The sequence below is a fragment of the Anolis carolinensis genome, chromosome 2 (genome assembly GCF_035594765.1).
Source record: "Anolis carolinensis isolate JA03-04 chromosome 2, rAnoCar3.1.pri, whole genome shotgun sequence".
Lineage (NCBI taxonomy): Eukaryota > Metazoa > Chordata > Lepidosauria > Squamata > Dactyloidae > Anolis > Anolis carolinensis.
The window spans coordinates 27,374,777-27,390,686 of record NC_085842.1 but is presented as its reverse complement, the minus strand read 5'-3'; the positions used below and the strand labels follow the sequence as shown (position 1 = coordinate 27,390,686).

The 15,910-nt window shown below is 40.5% G+C and overlaps 1 protein-coding gene across 2 annotated transcripts in view; it reads right to left on the bottom strand.

Moving 5' to 3' along the window:
* Positions 1-1,851: 1,851 nt before the first annotated feature.
* The window catches only part of abhd16a (abhydrolase domain containing 16A, phospholipase), a 40,555-nt gene continuing 26,496 nt past the window's right edge, over positions 1,852-15,910 (bottom strand). For both annotated transcript variants that reach the window (XM_003228157.4, XM_062969515.1), the window contains 11 exons: positions 15,554-15,617; positions 13,861-13,910; positions 11,958-12,081; positions 11,373-11,477; positions 9,477-9,540; positions 7,038-7,094; positions 6,724-6,786; positions 5,698-5,774; positions 4,645-4,743; positions 3,980-4,026; positions 1,852-2,165 (listed from right to left, as the gene is read on the bottom strand). In XM_003228157.4, coding sequence (XP_003228205.2) covers positions 2,082-2,165; positions 3,980-4,026; positions 4,645-4,743; positions 5,698-5,774; positions 6,724-6,786; positions 7,038-7,094; positions 9,477-9,540; positions 11,373-11,477; positions 11,958-12,081; positions 13,861-13,910; positions 15,554-15,617 — 834 coding nt within the window. In that variant the 3' untranslated portion in view covers positions 1,852-2,081. The remainder of the gene's footprint in view (positions 2,166-3,979; positions 4,027-4,644; positions 4,744-5,697; positions 5,775-6,723; positions 6,787-7,037; positions 7,095-9,476; positions 9,541-11,372; positions 11,478-11,957; positions 12,082-13,860; positions 13,911-15,553; positions 15,618-15,910) is intronic.

Here is a 15,910-nt window from a genome sequence, read left to right as displayed (position 1 = left end):
GCCTGTCTGGAAGGGCCATGAGTGAATTGCAAAGTGAAGGTGAATCAGCAGTGTGGTGCAGCAGCTAAAAATCCAATGCAATTCAATAGGAATATGGTACCGTATTGAGTTTGAGGAAAGTCAAAGTCTCACTCCATTCTGCTTTGGTCAGACCTCATTTGGAGTAATGCTGTGTCCAGTTCTGGGCACCACTGTTCAAGGATATTGACAAGCTGGAACATGTCTGGAGAAAGGCAACCAAAATAATCTAAGGTTTGGAAACCAAGTACACTCAGATGAGCTCGCCTCTTTCCCACACATTTACACAAAATGTTTCCCTGCTTCAAGTCCTTTTCCTTTAATACCCCCAGATTTTGTTTTACAAGTTTTTCTCCTCCTTCCTGCAAACACTTGATTGCTTCCCCTGGAACCGAAATGATTTTAAACTTTGGCAACAGTCACTTGTGTTTTTCTCACTGCATGCCAAAGCACATGCTTCTGTGCGGTGTACTTGATTTGTGAATTGCTTTGCAGTTCTCATTGCTGAGATACACATTTCCTGCTGCTGAATGGGCTAACTATACATTTTGAATTTCTAGTTCTTTCCCTGCTCTCTTGTGGGCCGCATCAGGGGTAAGGGACACCTATTGTGTGTATATGCACACACTAGGGTTGTGCAAAATTTTGTTTGTGTGTTTGTTGTATCTATTTTGTAAGATTTGTACATACGACCCGATATTAAGAAACATGAGGGCTGTCCACACAAAGAACTTAAAACTCAAAACACTGACCTATGACATTCAAAAGAGTTATGTAAGTCTTGTAAATTGCTTCAGGTTTTTTGTTACGGGTGCTGCTTCTCCCCCCAAAAGAGCTGGGGTTGGTTCCCCCAAAGGGCCCTGAGGAGGATGGCGAGGCCTCAGACTGAAAGGGGAAGCCCCACTCCCCCCTCTGCACAATTACATGACGAAAAAGTAAATTTTTTTGTTATATCGTCATACTTATGATACAGACTCTTCACGATATTTTAGTAACACTTTAGTTTGAGTATTGAATTTGTGCGCCATCCCAAGAAGCGGGAGGAAATGGAAGGTAAGGATGCTTGAAGATTCTGGTATTTTTGCTACAATATTGTGGTATCGTGATATAGAAGGAAGTCTGTAAGACTGACACCATGAGCTACTACACCAACCCTAGAGGTACCAATGCATATAGTGACCATGTTAACACCAGATACGTCACACTCTTTGTAGTGAAATCACCATAACTGGCCACACATTTCCTCCTGGTGAACGTACCTTGCTGTTAGAGGGCATTCCACATTTCCAGACCTTGGAATTATTTTTGGCAACATGACTTTGGACACTCCATATTTTTTGGATAATCTCCATCATGCATGTGAATAAATGTGTGCTAATACTGATATACTGCCATGCAAGCATCTGTATACATATACCTTCTTTAAAAACAAAAACAAAAAACCCTAAAAGGTTCAAACTGGCTCATCCTTTCACCAATTAGTTATGTTGATCACTAACTTGGACAGGCCTTATGCTGAAGATTCCAGGTTTTCTGTAAAACATCAGGATAAAGGGCAAGGATTTTGAGTCCCCTCGGGGAGAAGGGCGAGGTAGAAATATTGGAAATAATAATAAATAAATAATAATGAAATAGATTAAAGCCCAAGAAAATAATTACAAGCAAATTGTCAGGAATATAGTTAGAAAATGTCTCCTCCTACAACTATCAAAAAAGGATAGATATGTCACACCCATTGTAGTGAAATCACAAGATGAAATCATCTATAGCTGGTAGCAGAACACACTCTTTCTAAAATATGTAATGAGATGGGAAGAAAAAAAAGTCAGCAAGTATAAAAAATACCATCTTTATTGTGAACCCTTGACAATGGTGCAAGGGCTTGGCGGTTTAGAGGATAAATATTACAGGGGAGAGGAGGCAGATTTACAGCATGTGGATGGGAGGATAGCAGTGACAGTTGGACATTTAGACACACACACGCAGGGACAGCCAATGCACTCGGCAGCTGAGCAAGGAAGACACCGATATAGGAAGCCATGAGTGTCCTGGGAAAGGGGATGCTATAAGCTCCACGGGAGGTGAAAGTCCTGCGGAGGGAGCGGAGTACAGTGTGTCGCCTCAAAGTTTTGGAGGTGCTTCCGGGCCTGTGAAGATAAAATGCAAAATTAAAGGGTTGCAAATTAAAATGATTCCTAAGATATAAACTTTTTTACAAGAATGGGATGATGGGCTTGGAGCATGGTGGGAAGCTGGATACAGTAGAAAGCAGGCATTCCTGCATTTTGCTGATGGAAAAATTATTGCACTGCTGATTTATACTATATATTCAGCCACTGGGTTTACAGCATGAACTGAAGAGAGGGTAATGCACAGTTTAATAGTAGAGGATGCCTACTCTCCATCCTGTGCAGGTAGTCAAGGGCTGGCATCCTATTTGAAGCTTCCTTACCATGCTCAACCAGTGCACAAACGTGGCAGTCTCATTTTGGAAGGCAAAGACAAGGGGTAGAAGGGAGCCTTCCGGCCCTCTCCCCAATTATGTGGGTCAGGTGGTGGAATCTTGCCTGGACAATCTGGTGGCAGTTAACAGAGCTTGGCAAATGTACTAAACAAGGAGGTTGTGGTTACATTACACGGTACCAGAAGGAAGAGGTTACATGAATGGAACTCTTGATTATACTAGTGTAAAAGACCCAAAAGGTTTCCAGCTAGAGTTCTCTGGGCACAGCATAATAAAGGCATGCAGGGAATTGCTTTTCGAAGTGTTCTTCTCTTTGGACTGTGCCACCTTCAGTGTGCCCTTGGAGAAAACCTTTGCAGGCCATTCAAAGTCATGCCACTGGGATTAGCAAGAGCTTGAGAAAATTTCCTTTTAGGGGTGAATCCCCGCTCGCCTCAAATTCGCCAACCAGCAAGAATAATAAAGGTAATTTCTCCAAGATCTGGGATTGAAAAAGAAGCCTTAGAAAATAGACTTTGGAAATGTTGCTATTTTAAACTACAACTCCCAGAACATTCCAGCTAGTAGTTGTGCTTGCTCGGAGGTTCTGGGACTTGCTATTCAAAACTTCAGCTTTTACAATCTGTGGAAGTGAACCTCTCGTTTGTTGGCCTAGAGAGATGCTGCCCATTAGAACAAACAATGCTAATCTAGACTGACCAATGGTTTGACTCTTTGATAGGAAAGCTTCTTATCTACATACTGAGTTAAGAAGGTTATCACAGGACTCAGATGTGATTGCTCCATCACACATGTACTACTTGATGTTGCAATGATGAAGGAAGTAATCAATGATCTTGGCTTACTGAGTACTTTCTTTCAGGGAGGCTTAATTAATAAGGGATGGAAGCATCTATCTAGTGCTTGGCAACACCATTGGCATCACAATGCATGATGCGAATGGCCTGGAGTGAGAATATTCTCAAACAGCGAAGGTATTTTCTTTTCTTTAGGATGCTTCTGTAGTTAACACATATATCAAAGCACTGATTAGAGAATGCAGAGACTTTGTGTGTATATGCACACATATACACACACGTTTTAAAAATATTGGCTAGAATCCTGTTACAGTATTACATCTTTGTAAGTGGGTGTACATCTGTGGGAATTAAAATTGGGCAATTCTGTAGCATTCTTAACCAGTAGAGGGCTACTGTTACATTACTATGTAGTAGAACCAGCAAAATGTCCAACAGACATCATGCACCAATACACATTAGTCCCAAAGTGCATTAGGAAGTCTTGCTGGTGTCTTTACAGTTCACAAGCAGAGTTTCTTAGTGCTTCTGCAACTTAGCTAACTAAATGTAAAGTAATATTAAGTAAAAGGAAATACACGATTCTGATTAATGTCACTAACCCAACAATAAAAATACCAGAAAATGAGATATACATGAGATACACATGCATGTAAATGTATGTAGAATTTGTGAGCTCTCACAAGCAAAAAGAACTTACTAAGAATAGTGCAAGCTGCCGTCGCCCTTCAGATGTCATATCCTCACCTGGTTTGAACAAAGAAAGGGAAGGGTTGGTTTAGGAAAGATCAAAGTGACAGGCAGCAAGACACAAGGGATAGGATCCTGATGCCTCTTTACCAGTATTTATCTCCTCTATAGTGTGGGTGTAGTGATTTGAACATTTAACCACAAGTCTGGAGACCAGGGCTCAATTTCCTGCTCAGTCATGAAAACATACTGGGTGACCTTGTACAAGTCACACCCGTTTAGCCCCAGGAAACCCTGTGATGGTTTCACCTGAGGGTTGCCATAAGTCAGAAACAACTTGGCAGCACACAACTATAATAACAGGAGTGTCCAATGATAGTTTTCTGGATGTGCTATTCCCATCGGTCATTGGCAGCATGGAATAAATCAGCACCCCAGTCACCCTTAAATCTACAAATCAGGTCTCATCCAAGTGTTTCTGCTGCTCCCTTTGCTCAAAGGCTTTGGTGTATCAAACAAAGGTGTTCTGCCTAATGGTAAGAAGTAATAATTCTTTAAAGTTGTCTTTTCCTAGCCAAAACCTAACTTCTCATAATTGTACAACCTATTTTCATTCCAGTGGCTAAATCCCAGTACCCTCCTGCTTTTGTTTTCCCTCTTTATCCCAGTGCTCACCAACACTCCAGGGAAATTGGCCTCCATCTTCAGCTTTGTATGACTTCAGTACTGACAGGCACCAGTCATCTTCTACTTCATAGCGGCTATAAACAGAGGCTGAGGGAATAAACATTTAATGTGAGCATGTGTCCCATAGACTGAGGTAAATGGAGATCCTACATTGCTGTGAAATGTAAAAACCCATCAGCAGAGATATATTCTGCTAACATTATGCAATTTCTGTACTTGACATCACTTGTAGTAAACTTTATATGGATCTCTTCTCTAATAAATGCACATGTGTGATACCCATTGCACAACTGCAGTGTGCAATAGGATCCATATAATCAAACTTGTGAATAATCAAATCCACAAAAGTCAAACCTGTAGCTATGGAGGGCAGTTTGCACTCTGTGTACATAACACCACATAGGTCTCCATATGTCATAGGTCCCCAGGATGCTGGTCATTATATATTGTCCTTGTAGCCATGGGAAAGCTACCTCAGGCATACCTGCCACTGTACTGCATTCTGGCTCATTTTGGAAGAATTGCTACAATTTCATCCTTTATAGTTTTACCACATGCACTATTGGCTTTGGTTCAATAGTCCCAAGTCTCACCTCCCATGCAAAGGAATCTTGCTGAACTCTAGAAACTAACTGAAATGATGAAATTGGTAACATGAGCTTTCATAGACTAAGTTTACTTCCTCAGGCACATGGAGTGAAGTGCCTAAGGACATGCCTTTGGTGGACAGAGTAGAAGGGATGATATTGCCTAAAGCCAAAATGAGTTAGTAATTAAATGAATGGAGGATAAAGTGCAGGAATGTAGTTGTCTGAAAACCAAAAAGGAACTGCGTAGGAAGGTCCTCATGAGACTGGGTTGTTAACTAGTGTTACAGTATGTGTTATGCACCAATGTGACAGTTTCCTAAGGACCCTCTTTCTTATTTATCATCAGGAAATGCTAAAATTACAGAACATTGTTTAAAAAAGAACACATTACCATAATTATAATTGCTATCATGACTGAGATAGACATGAGGCCTTATTTTTTGCAAATTACCTTCTTCCATGGGTGTAGAAGCTTCTAGCCATTGCCGTACAACCCTCACACCCTCTTCGCCCATAACTTTGGGATACCTAGATGAAGGAAAAACTTGTTAACACAGATTCTGAGAGTCTTCTGTCATCATTTTAACAAATGAGGTTTGAATTGACAGAATTTCATAAGCTGGGTTGGGCTGCCCACTTCATGGGCTGGGCTGTAGCACAGCTGGTAAATCATCAGCAGTAATAAGATGTACCAACCGAAAGGTGGCCAGTTCAAAGTCCGGTCGGGGTGAGTGGACCTCAAGCCCAGCTTACTGTTTACCTAAGCAGTTGAAAAACAGTTTATATGCTGTAAGTAGAGGAATTAGGTACTACAAATTGCAGGGGAGGTATTTTACGACACCACAAATAACAAGACCAGAAATGCAGTGACCGAAAGGAAGGTGGAAGGAGGAAGTTCCGATGGCTCTTCATCATAGAGAGTGAAGAAACAGCACCCCGTGACTGAATCTGAGCACAACATTAACCTCCAAGGCTAATACCTCCTTCTGTTTGTCTTACTCTGTTCTGTCCCGTTTCCAAACAGCATCTCAAAAATCCATTAGATTAATCTAGCTGCATCCCAGTTTCCATGACTTTTGATCAATTTTCCCAAACCAACATTTCTCACTTTTGAAGCCTGGGGCTTACCATCCATCAACATCTAGAAAGATTCATAGCTCCCAGTTGTGCTCTAAGTGGTTAATGTTACACTCTGATTTTGTTGTTACTTTCTGGTTTTATTTAGAGAGGACCCTTGGTATCTGCTGGGGTTTATTTCCATGATTCTTTGAGGATACAAAGATGAATCTGTGGATACGGAGGACTACTGTATTTATTTTAAACTTCTGTCTGATGCTGATGTTTGATTAGGTTTTTAAATCTTTCCAAACAGCTATTTTTAAAGATTTGTATATATTTTGCCTAATAAAGAATTGGATGATAGAGAAATGAATCATAAATATCTTGAAGCAATGCTTATTATTGATAATTCACTCACCTATGCTGTAACAACTTCAGAAGCAAGTCATTTCCTCTATTGGACATTATATCTTCAGGAACACTTGAAAAACAGGAGAGGAGAGAGTTAAAATCGCATTACCACATCAATCTATCACAGACACAAGCATTTCCATGGGATTCCTGCACTAACACACAACAATAGAAAAGACAGTCTTTTTATTCAAATAACCTCATTTTTAAGACATTGCCCAGCTTACATTGCAAAGAGCATCTGTTCTAGATGAACAGATGCTCTTTGCAATGTAAGCTGGGCAATCAAAATATTTTTTTCTCAAATGATAGTTAACTCACGTAGTAGTGATGATTTCATCTTTGGTTCTGCGCACCAGCAAGACAGGGCCCTGGTATCTGGAAAGGAGACAATGTTAAGCCACATGTTTGTTCTGGAAAGCTACTGTTAAAGGAAAGCACATTTACATCCATGAGGTTCTGCATGGCAGAATGGGTAGGAATCATATTTAGGCTGCATAAGAGTTCCTCAATGGAAAAGAGTAAATATCTACTGCAGGTAGACCTCTGTCTAGTTTGAATGTTCTCCCTATTACTTTGAGAGAGGTCTGCATCTTTCTCTCATTGACACATGAACAAGTCACAATTAAATTACAATTTCCAGAACTTGGAAGTAACATTTATTGGTTTTAGAACAAATCAAAATGGCCCTCCGTATCCATAGCTACAACCATCCATGGGTTGAAAATATTTCTTAAAATAAAAAACCCGTTGCTTTTGCTATTTCATCTAAGGAACAGTATATTATTACATCAATATATTACTACATCATTATACCTAATGGGACTTGTACATCCATGGATTTGGGTATATATGGGGCATCTTGGCACTAAACCCCAGGACGTACTGCTTCAAATAATGATTTATGATCCTGGATTGGTCTGAAGCTGGTAACCATATGGTTTACCATTTCATCGAAACAAAGAAATTCAAGTTAATTAGAATACTCCTTGTTTAATTCTGCTAGGCGGCTGGAGGTAGTGGCAAAACACACACACGTATCTTGGCTGAATAAATAGAGATATTATTGTCCAAATGTGGCTGAATGAGTTTAATTAGAAATAATTTTGCCAAGAGGAATGCTCATTTTCTCTCTCCAGGAGGTATGGACTGGTTTTCAACCAAAAAAGCGAAAAGGCTGCCATATTTGCAAAAGCAACTGGGAAAAGTGTTCAAACCTGCTTTTCAAATGCACATGCAGCCTGGCAATTTTCTCAGTACACCCAGCTTACATTTGGAAGGGGGCATAATTTGGAGTCTGCAATGTTTCAGACTGAAAACTCATTATAGTTCATTATAGTTTAGTTGGCCAGAGTAGCTGAGAGCTGCATGTCACCTATTGCCCACCGATCTGCTAGAACTGGAATAAGCAGAGGTGGGAGGACTTCTAGAATAGAAGGAGGTATTTAATCTGAACAGTTTATAACAGTCTATTCAGTTTAGAATCAAGTACAGCAGTGGCAAATCTCAAAGAGTGAAGCCTGCCTGTGGTCAAGGGCATTTCCCATACTAAGTAGACCCAGAGTTGGTTTACTCTGATGCCCAGAGGGTACTTACAGAGCTATGCAGGGCTATTTGAATGTGTGCGCATGAGTTTGTCTGTGTGCTTTGGGTTGAGGAGCTCCCCACAACAGAATTGTTAAAACTCCGCAAAGGGATTCTTGAGGTTCTTGATGTGGGGGTATTTTTGTAGTCAAAAAGTGATTCAGTCATGTTCCACATCTAATTTTCACTGTTATACAAAGGAAACTAATGTCAATTTTGCTAATGCAAATAACAACAACACAATAACAATAATACCATATTTACTCAAATCTAATGCTCACCTTTTTTGACTAAATAACATAGCCAAAACTGAGGGGTGCATTGCATTACATTTGATTGTATTGTTAGAATTGCGCACATGAACCCACCTCTTCCCCTCTGTCAGGCTGAAGCTCATAAAATCACCAGCCCCACAAGGCCTTCAAGACCTCCATGTCTGTTTTGAAAGTCTCCAGAATGAGGTCTGAGTTGGGAAGTCGCTGCATGTACATCTGCTCCAGGCTGGTCAGTTTGCCAGCCTGGGCTGATGGAGGTGCATGGCTTCCCATTGCCTGTCGGTTGTTCCAAGGTTAGCAGCAGAACACCTGACATGCAAGGGGAAGCCGTGCATTACATTTGACAACAAATATTTTCTTTTACAATGCACAACTTCAAAATTGAGGTGCACATTGCAATTGATGGCACATTATACTTGAGTAAATATGGTAATTTATCCATTACATACTTCTCCTTGCAGCTTTCTTTTTTAAAAAATGACATGTTCCTGATTTTCTATTTATTCTTGCCTCTGTCATCTAGTCTCTTATAACTTTCCTAATACTATTTGTTAATGTGAACTTTCAAGACCTTGCTGGATTATGAACACCTAAATTGAAGCCATCGTAGGCTTTTCTTAACTAGATTTGTTCAGAGTGGGGGTCCTTTGCCTTCCTCTTAGGCAGTGGTCTTTGGGTGTTTTGGACTTCAGCTCCCAGAAGCCCTGGCCTGCTTGACCAATGCTCAGGAGTTCTGGGAGGTGAAGTCCAAAACACCTGGAGGACCAATGGTTGGACAGACACCATTGCTTTAAAGCAAGAATGAAAAATGCTCAGTGGGTAAACCATGATTGAGCAGGATTAGGACACTGGTCTCCAAATCATTACTCCATTCTGGTTCTTAACTCTCTTGGCTTCATACCTGCAAAGCTGCTCTCCATTGTTCAGGTTCAGATGCTGTCTCACTGTTCGGGTGACCAGCCCTCCTGCAGAAGGAAGATGTTACATTATTAAGCTCTCATTTCCACTGTGGGCATACTCCTAATGAATTCACATATCATGAGAAGAATCACTCTTTTCAGTCTCGGTAAGAGAATGCTTTTGTTTTCCAGTTAAGTGCTGAAAAACCAAGCTGGGGAAAAGCCTGGCCTTTAGGAGAAAGTAGTAAACATCAACTGGTCAATTAGGACAAGAGTTTTTCCAGGGCTTGTTTGGCTCATCAGCTGACCTGGATGAGGCAGCCAAGTTGTAAATGTGTAGACGGCAATATTGGAGGATTTTGTCTGGTCTGGTTTAGAAATACAAGGATGCGAAGGATAGCAGGGCAAACTGGAGGGAACTTGGAGTACAGTCTTTGTGGCTACTTGGTTGAACAGGATGATTTGTCTCCCCACTTTCGTATACCCCAGAAAGAATGAACTTAGGGCCCTTCCAGGTAAGCCATATAACCCAGGATCTGATCCCAGGTTTTCTGCTTTAAATTGGATTATGAGTCCACACTGCTAGAAAATCTAGGATAAACAAAAAAACCTGGGCCAGATCCAGGGATTGGGCCTGTCTGGAAGAGCCCACGGTGACCCTGCTGTGTGTGTGTCTTCCTGCTGAAATACAGAAAGTACCAAGTAGTTGGTACTGGCAGAATGTTTAGATAATGGGAGCCAAATGGAACCATCTGTCTTAAACCAAAGTTCACTGAAAGTTTGTGAACTTTTGTAATGTAGACCTTATTTATATGATGCAAGAGGCATTTACGGGTAGAGAGGTAACATGGGAATAAAGAGAAAATAATTAAAGGACTATGAGATGTGTCTCTTTGTATCTGCTTTGTGGTTCTTAAACACCACACATCTTTCCACTGTAGCTAAAAGAAAATTGTTGAAATCTGCTGTCTGATGTTCTTGTCTGGCTAAAGCAGACCATGGAATGAACTCTGGGATAATAAGGAATGTGAAGAACATGCAACCCCATCATCAACATAATGACACAACAGGAAAGAAGCTGACCTCACTGTCATGCTGAAGGATTTAGAGATTTAAAGAGGTGTTCTCGAAGGTAAATAAAACTGTTTTTTTAATATGCAGTTTTAGGAGACCCCAGTGGCGAAATGGGTTAAACCCTTCTGCTGGCAGGACTGCTGACCTGAAGGTTGCCAGTTCAAATCTGGGGAGAGCACAGATTGGCTCCCTCTGTCAACTCCAGTTCCCCATGTGGGGACATGAGAGAAGCCTCCCACAAGGATGGTAAAAACATTGAACATATGGGCAATGCCCTTGCAGACAGCCAATTCACTCACACCAGAAGCGACTTACAGTTTCTGAAGTCACTCCTAACACACATACACACACACACACACGAATAAATAAATATGCAGTTTTCCCACTTTTATGGGTCCTGCACCACTAACCTCAGCAAAAGTGAATGGACTACTGTACAGTTATTGTTAACAGAAAGTCACTGTTTTAAATCTTACAATGGATACATTTCAATCATCTCACATGTCTGTTATAATACTTATTTATATCATGACTCAGAATTAATTTGAATATTTCAAACTATATATAAATTATTAACTTTTCAATGGTTTGGTTCATCCCATGGGACACAATAAATTAATTTTTTTTATTTAAATAAATATTACAGCTTATTTATCTTATGTAGATTGTAAGCCTGAGGGCAAATCAATAATTTGTAAGCCGCTCTGAGTGCCTTTGTGGTTGAAGAGCAAGGTAAAAATTCTTTAAATATATATATTTTAAAAAAGAATGCATGAAACCATTTGATCATTAAAGGGATACACATTTTTTTTCTTTCCCCTTACTCCAGCTTTCCGGCATGACCTTGAGGGCAAGAGGAACGAGGTCATCGAAGGAGGCATCCAGGATAAGGGCTCTGATGTCTGGGTATGACATGGCTGCCCAAGTGGCTGCAGAGAGAGAGAAAAAAATACAAGATGAAGGAGAAGTTATTGTGAGCAACTCTGATAGGTTGCTTAAGGCAATATACATGGCTACTTCGATGATCAAGACAATATACATGCCCCACCCCCCAATGTGGTTCTCAACTGTGGGTCCCTAGCTGTTTTGGCCTACAACTGTCAGAAATTCCAGCCAGTTGATTAGCTGTTAGGATTTCTGGGAGTTGAAGGCAAAAACATCTGGGGGACCCACAGGTTGAGAACCACTGCTGTAAAATATATCAGTCAAAAAGAATGATTGGCGTAAGGTCATTGCAAGGGGGTTGGACTAGATGACCCTTGTGGTCTCTTCCAATTCTGTCATTTAGGATCACCTAATCAGTTTCATGTCTTAGTGGAAAATTCAACCTGGATCTCCAAATCCCAGCACTGCATTCGAAACCACCATTCCCCACTGGCATCATTTGACACCGCAGCCTTGTTTGCTACCTGTAAAGCCCCCAATGGACCAGGCATAGATGATAATGTTCTCAGGAAGGAAGCCCAGGTGGTGGATGGCATACTGCATTACTACATCCATGGCATTGGCCTCATTCTGTGGCAGTGGAACTCCCTGGGGCAGGAAGGAGAAAGTGGTTAGTGCATAAAAAAGAACAGGAACAAAGACACTTGGGAGAAGATGAGGGAATTAGACGTTGTATGAATTTTTTGAACATATGGTCACCTTCATGTGAAATCATTTCGGACATATGGTCAAACAGTGGAATTCATGTGCAAAAGCACAGCTGAGGGCAAAAATCTTCTGAATCAAGATTTTGTATTCTTTCATTGAATAATGAAAGAATATAAAACATGATAAAAATTTAAGAAAAAGAGCAAATGGGAAAAGGAAACATAAAAAAAGAAAGAAAAATTCAAAAACTTATATAATAATATACTGTATTTCATCCAAGATCATGCCAGCCTGGTGGGAGCCATTTAACTGAGCTTCGATATCTTTATTGCTTTACTTTCTCATTTATATTATCCTACTCCTATTCTGCTTCATTTTAACCTGACCATTTCCCTTTGGCATTGTGCAGCATTGTTTTGGAAACTTTGGCTGTTTGTATATATTGGACTTACCTCTGGTAACTCTGCAAGCAACTTGCATTGCCAAAGAGTTCCTAACTACGGCTTCACCATGTTGTATTGCATAATAGTCACACTTCTTATCTTGTTTTGGTTGGAATAAAAGGAGAGTGCGACTATTGTGCAATGAAATAAAAAGGTGCTTTGTGTTTGTTGGTTTCTGTTTTTAAAAAACTGTGCTGCCTCTGAGATAAAGGAGGAAGCAGGGACAACTTGGCGTTTGTTTAAACTGCTTTGAGGAGAGCTTAGTTTGTTTTTGTTTTGTTTACCTGAGACAATTACACAAGTAAAAGGGGGGAGGACCATTTTGGAACCCAAAAAGGCAGGGGTGTGTGACGATCATGCAGTGATGAAATACGATATATAAAACTAGTTTAAATAAATCTAACCTAATACTAAGTCTAATGCACCATACTAAACTGAACACTGAATACTAGTTAACTGCTTTCCCCACCATGAGGGTCTGACCATCAATCTAAAGTATAATAGATTACTAAGAGAAAAATAACCAAACTAGAAAGACAAATATAATTCTATTATAGCTCTAACTAAATAATCCTACTAGGACTGGGTTGTTGTGAGTTTTCTGGGCTGTATGGCCATGTTCCAGAAGCATTTTCTCCTGAAGTTTCACCCACATCTATGGCAGGCATGCTCAGAGGCTGTGAAGTATATTGGACACTAGGCAAGTGGGGTTTATATATATATGTTGAAAGTCCAGGGTTGGAAGAAAGAACTCTTGTCTGTTGGAGGCAAGTGTGAATGCTGCAAATGTCGCAAATAAATAAATAAATAAATAAATAAATGCTGCAGTTGGCCAGCTTGATTAGCATTGAATAGCCCTGCAGCTTTAAAGCCTGGTTGCTTCCTGTCTGGGTAAGCCTATGTTGGGAGGTGTTGGCTGGCCCTGATTGTCTCCTGTCTGGAATTCCCCTGATTTTTGAGTGTTGTTCTTTATTTACTGTCCTGATTATAGAGTTTTTTTAAATACTGGTAGCCAGATTGCTTATCAGTTTGTACCACATGGGTGAGAGGCCATCAAGATAGGTGACACATCTTCAGCATTGGGAAAGAAATGGTGATAGGCTCTATGTTACCTAGTCAACAGCCATTCCATGAGATTACAAGGCAGCAGGGGGGAAAGAGTAAGAAAAGCTATTCCATCACCTCTGCTGAGAGATAACCTGCCTTTGGCTCTCCCTGATGACTTCTACCAGATGTCCCCCAACTAATATAATTTAGACTCTTGGTATAAACTTACTGTGCTGCCTGCAAATCCGGGGTGATTCCATCCTAGCACAGAATATCCAGCTGCAAGAGAGAAGAGAGAAAGAAGAGTTGGAAGAGAAGGGACAGGGGAAAAGGGCTGAATGATCTAGCCAAATGGATGCATTTTCCATCATTTCACCCAGTTCTGATAGGAAAAAGAAATGGTTAAATAATTTGACAGTGTTGATCGGGCATGTCAGGATCAGCAACTAATAGGCATTGTGGGAGTTACAAAAAACATGAGAGGGCCAAAGTTTGCCCATGCCTGGTGTAGATGCACACTATTTGGGCTGCAACAAAGCTTTGTGAAGCATGACAGGGAAAAGACAAGATATCAAGAAACCTGTGCATTTTTAAAAAAATTGTGCTCTGACTTTACAAGCCTAAGGCATAAAGTGCAGTTCTCTAGATGAAACTGGAACTGTAACTCCCATTAGCTGTAGCCGGGATAGTCAATTATGAAGAATGCTGCTAGCCTCAATTCAACAATACTTGCATTGTCCAGACTCCTGTTGTGAACTGTTTCCACTATACTACTACAAAATATTGGAAACATCCACAGTAACTGACTTTGCAGAACCATGTAATTTTTATTTGCTGCCTGGCAAGGTCCTCTCTTTTTGTCTGCAAAGGGGATGACTTGTTCTTATAGTACTGCCTCCAATGCTTTTTCATCTCAGATCAAAGAGGGGTAGCCAGATGGATGACTATGTTTGTATCCAGGTAGGGGGTAAGGGAGCATAACTCACTCACCAGAAAAAGTACTAGTGGTGACTATATTATTGGGCCCCATCACAGGTCATAGCTTGATAGTGGGATACATTAATGACTAAGTACTCCATATCCTGGCTGATTTCCAGATAAATCATAAGACACCAACGGTGGGGAAGCTTCCCTGCAGGCCTTGTTGAAAATCCTTGATAGGGATAGAGTTTACATTTTTACCATTTGAAAATTGTTAGTTGAGCCACAGCTTTCAAATTTTCACCTTTTGAAAATGTTTGGTTTTTGAAAAGTCCTGTTTTAGACAGCTTTCACATTTTCACTTTTTGAAAATTCATGCTTTCTTTTTAAATCCTAGCAAATTAATCTTGAATTCTCCCTAGAAGCGAAGATGACTCAACTTAGACTGTTGTATGGTACTTGGGTTGTTTTGCAAGATCAGGCGACTTGCTGGACAATAAAATGGAAACTAATAGGAAAAGAGAAAATCTGCACTACAGGTGTAAGACCTTAGCTGAATTGATGACCAGGATTTTGGTAGTTTTTAATTCATTAGGCTATCCTGAGATTGTGCCGGCAGGACTGCTGACCAACAGATTGGTAGTTCGAATCTGGGGAAAGAGGGTGAGCTCCCCCTATCAGCTCCAGCTCCCCATGTGGGGACATGAGAGAAGCCTCCCACAAGAATGAGAAAACATCAAACATCTGGGAGTTCCCTTGGCAACGTCCTTGCAGTTGGTCAATTCTCTCATACCAGAAGCAACTTTTCTGAGGTCAACTTGATGATAAATAACAACAAAAAATAGTAGCAAACCAACATTCATAAGTAGGGAGATGAATGATGAATCTTTGATGAATCCAAAGAAACATTTCACCAAGAAAACAGTACAGTGGAATGTGCCAGTGATATTTTCAATTACCAGAAAAACATTTAAAGATTAAAACAGGGAAATGACTTGTACCATCTAAGGGGGTAGTCAGGCAGCCAACTTCATAGAAGCCTGCATTTCCTTCACAGCAGACGACCTAGAGAAACAAATACAGTAAACTGATCACATCAAAAGCTGGTAGTAATCTGACTGCATAACAAATAAGACTTCAAATGATCTTTTGTTTCCTTCTGATGGACAGATTTGTTAACTTTTTGGTACTATGATTGAGGCTCTGAGAAGTTATGCTGTGCTGGCCAAAATGTTTCATTTTTCTAAGTGCTAGGATACACACACGGACACATTCACAGCAATCATCGTGTAGTGTATTTCCTTCCACTGTGTGGAGTGAACATTGACCTTCTAGCTAAACTACACTCCTTCCATTTC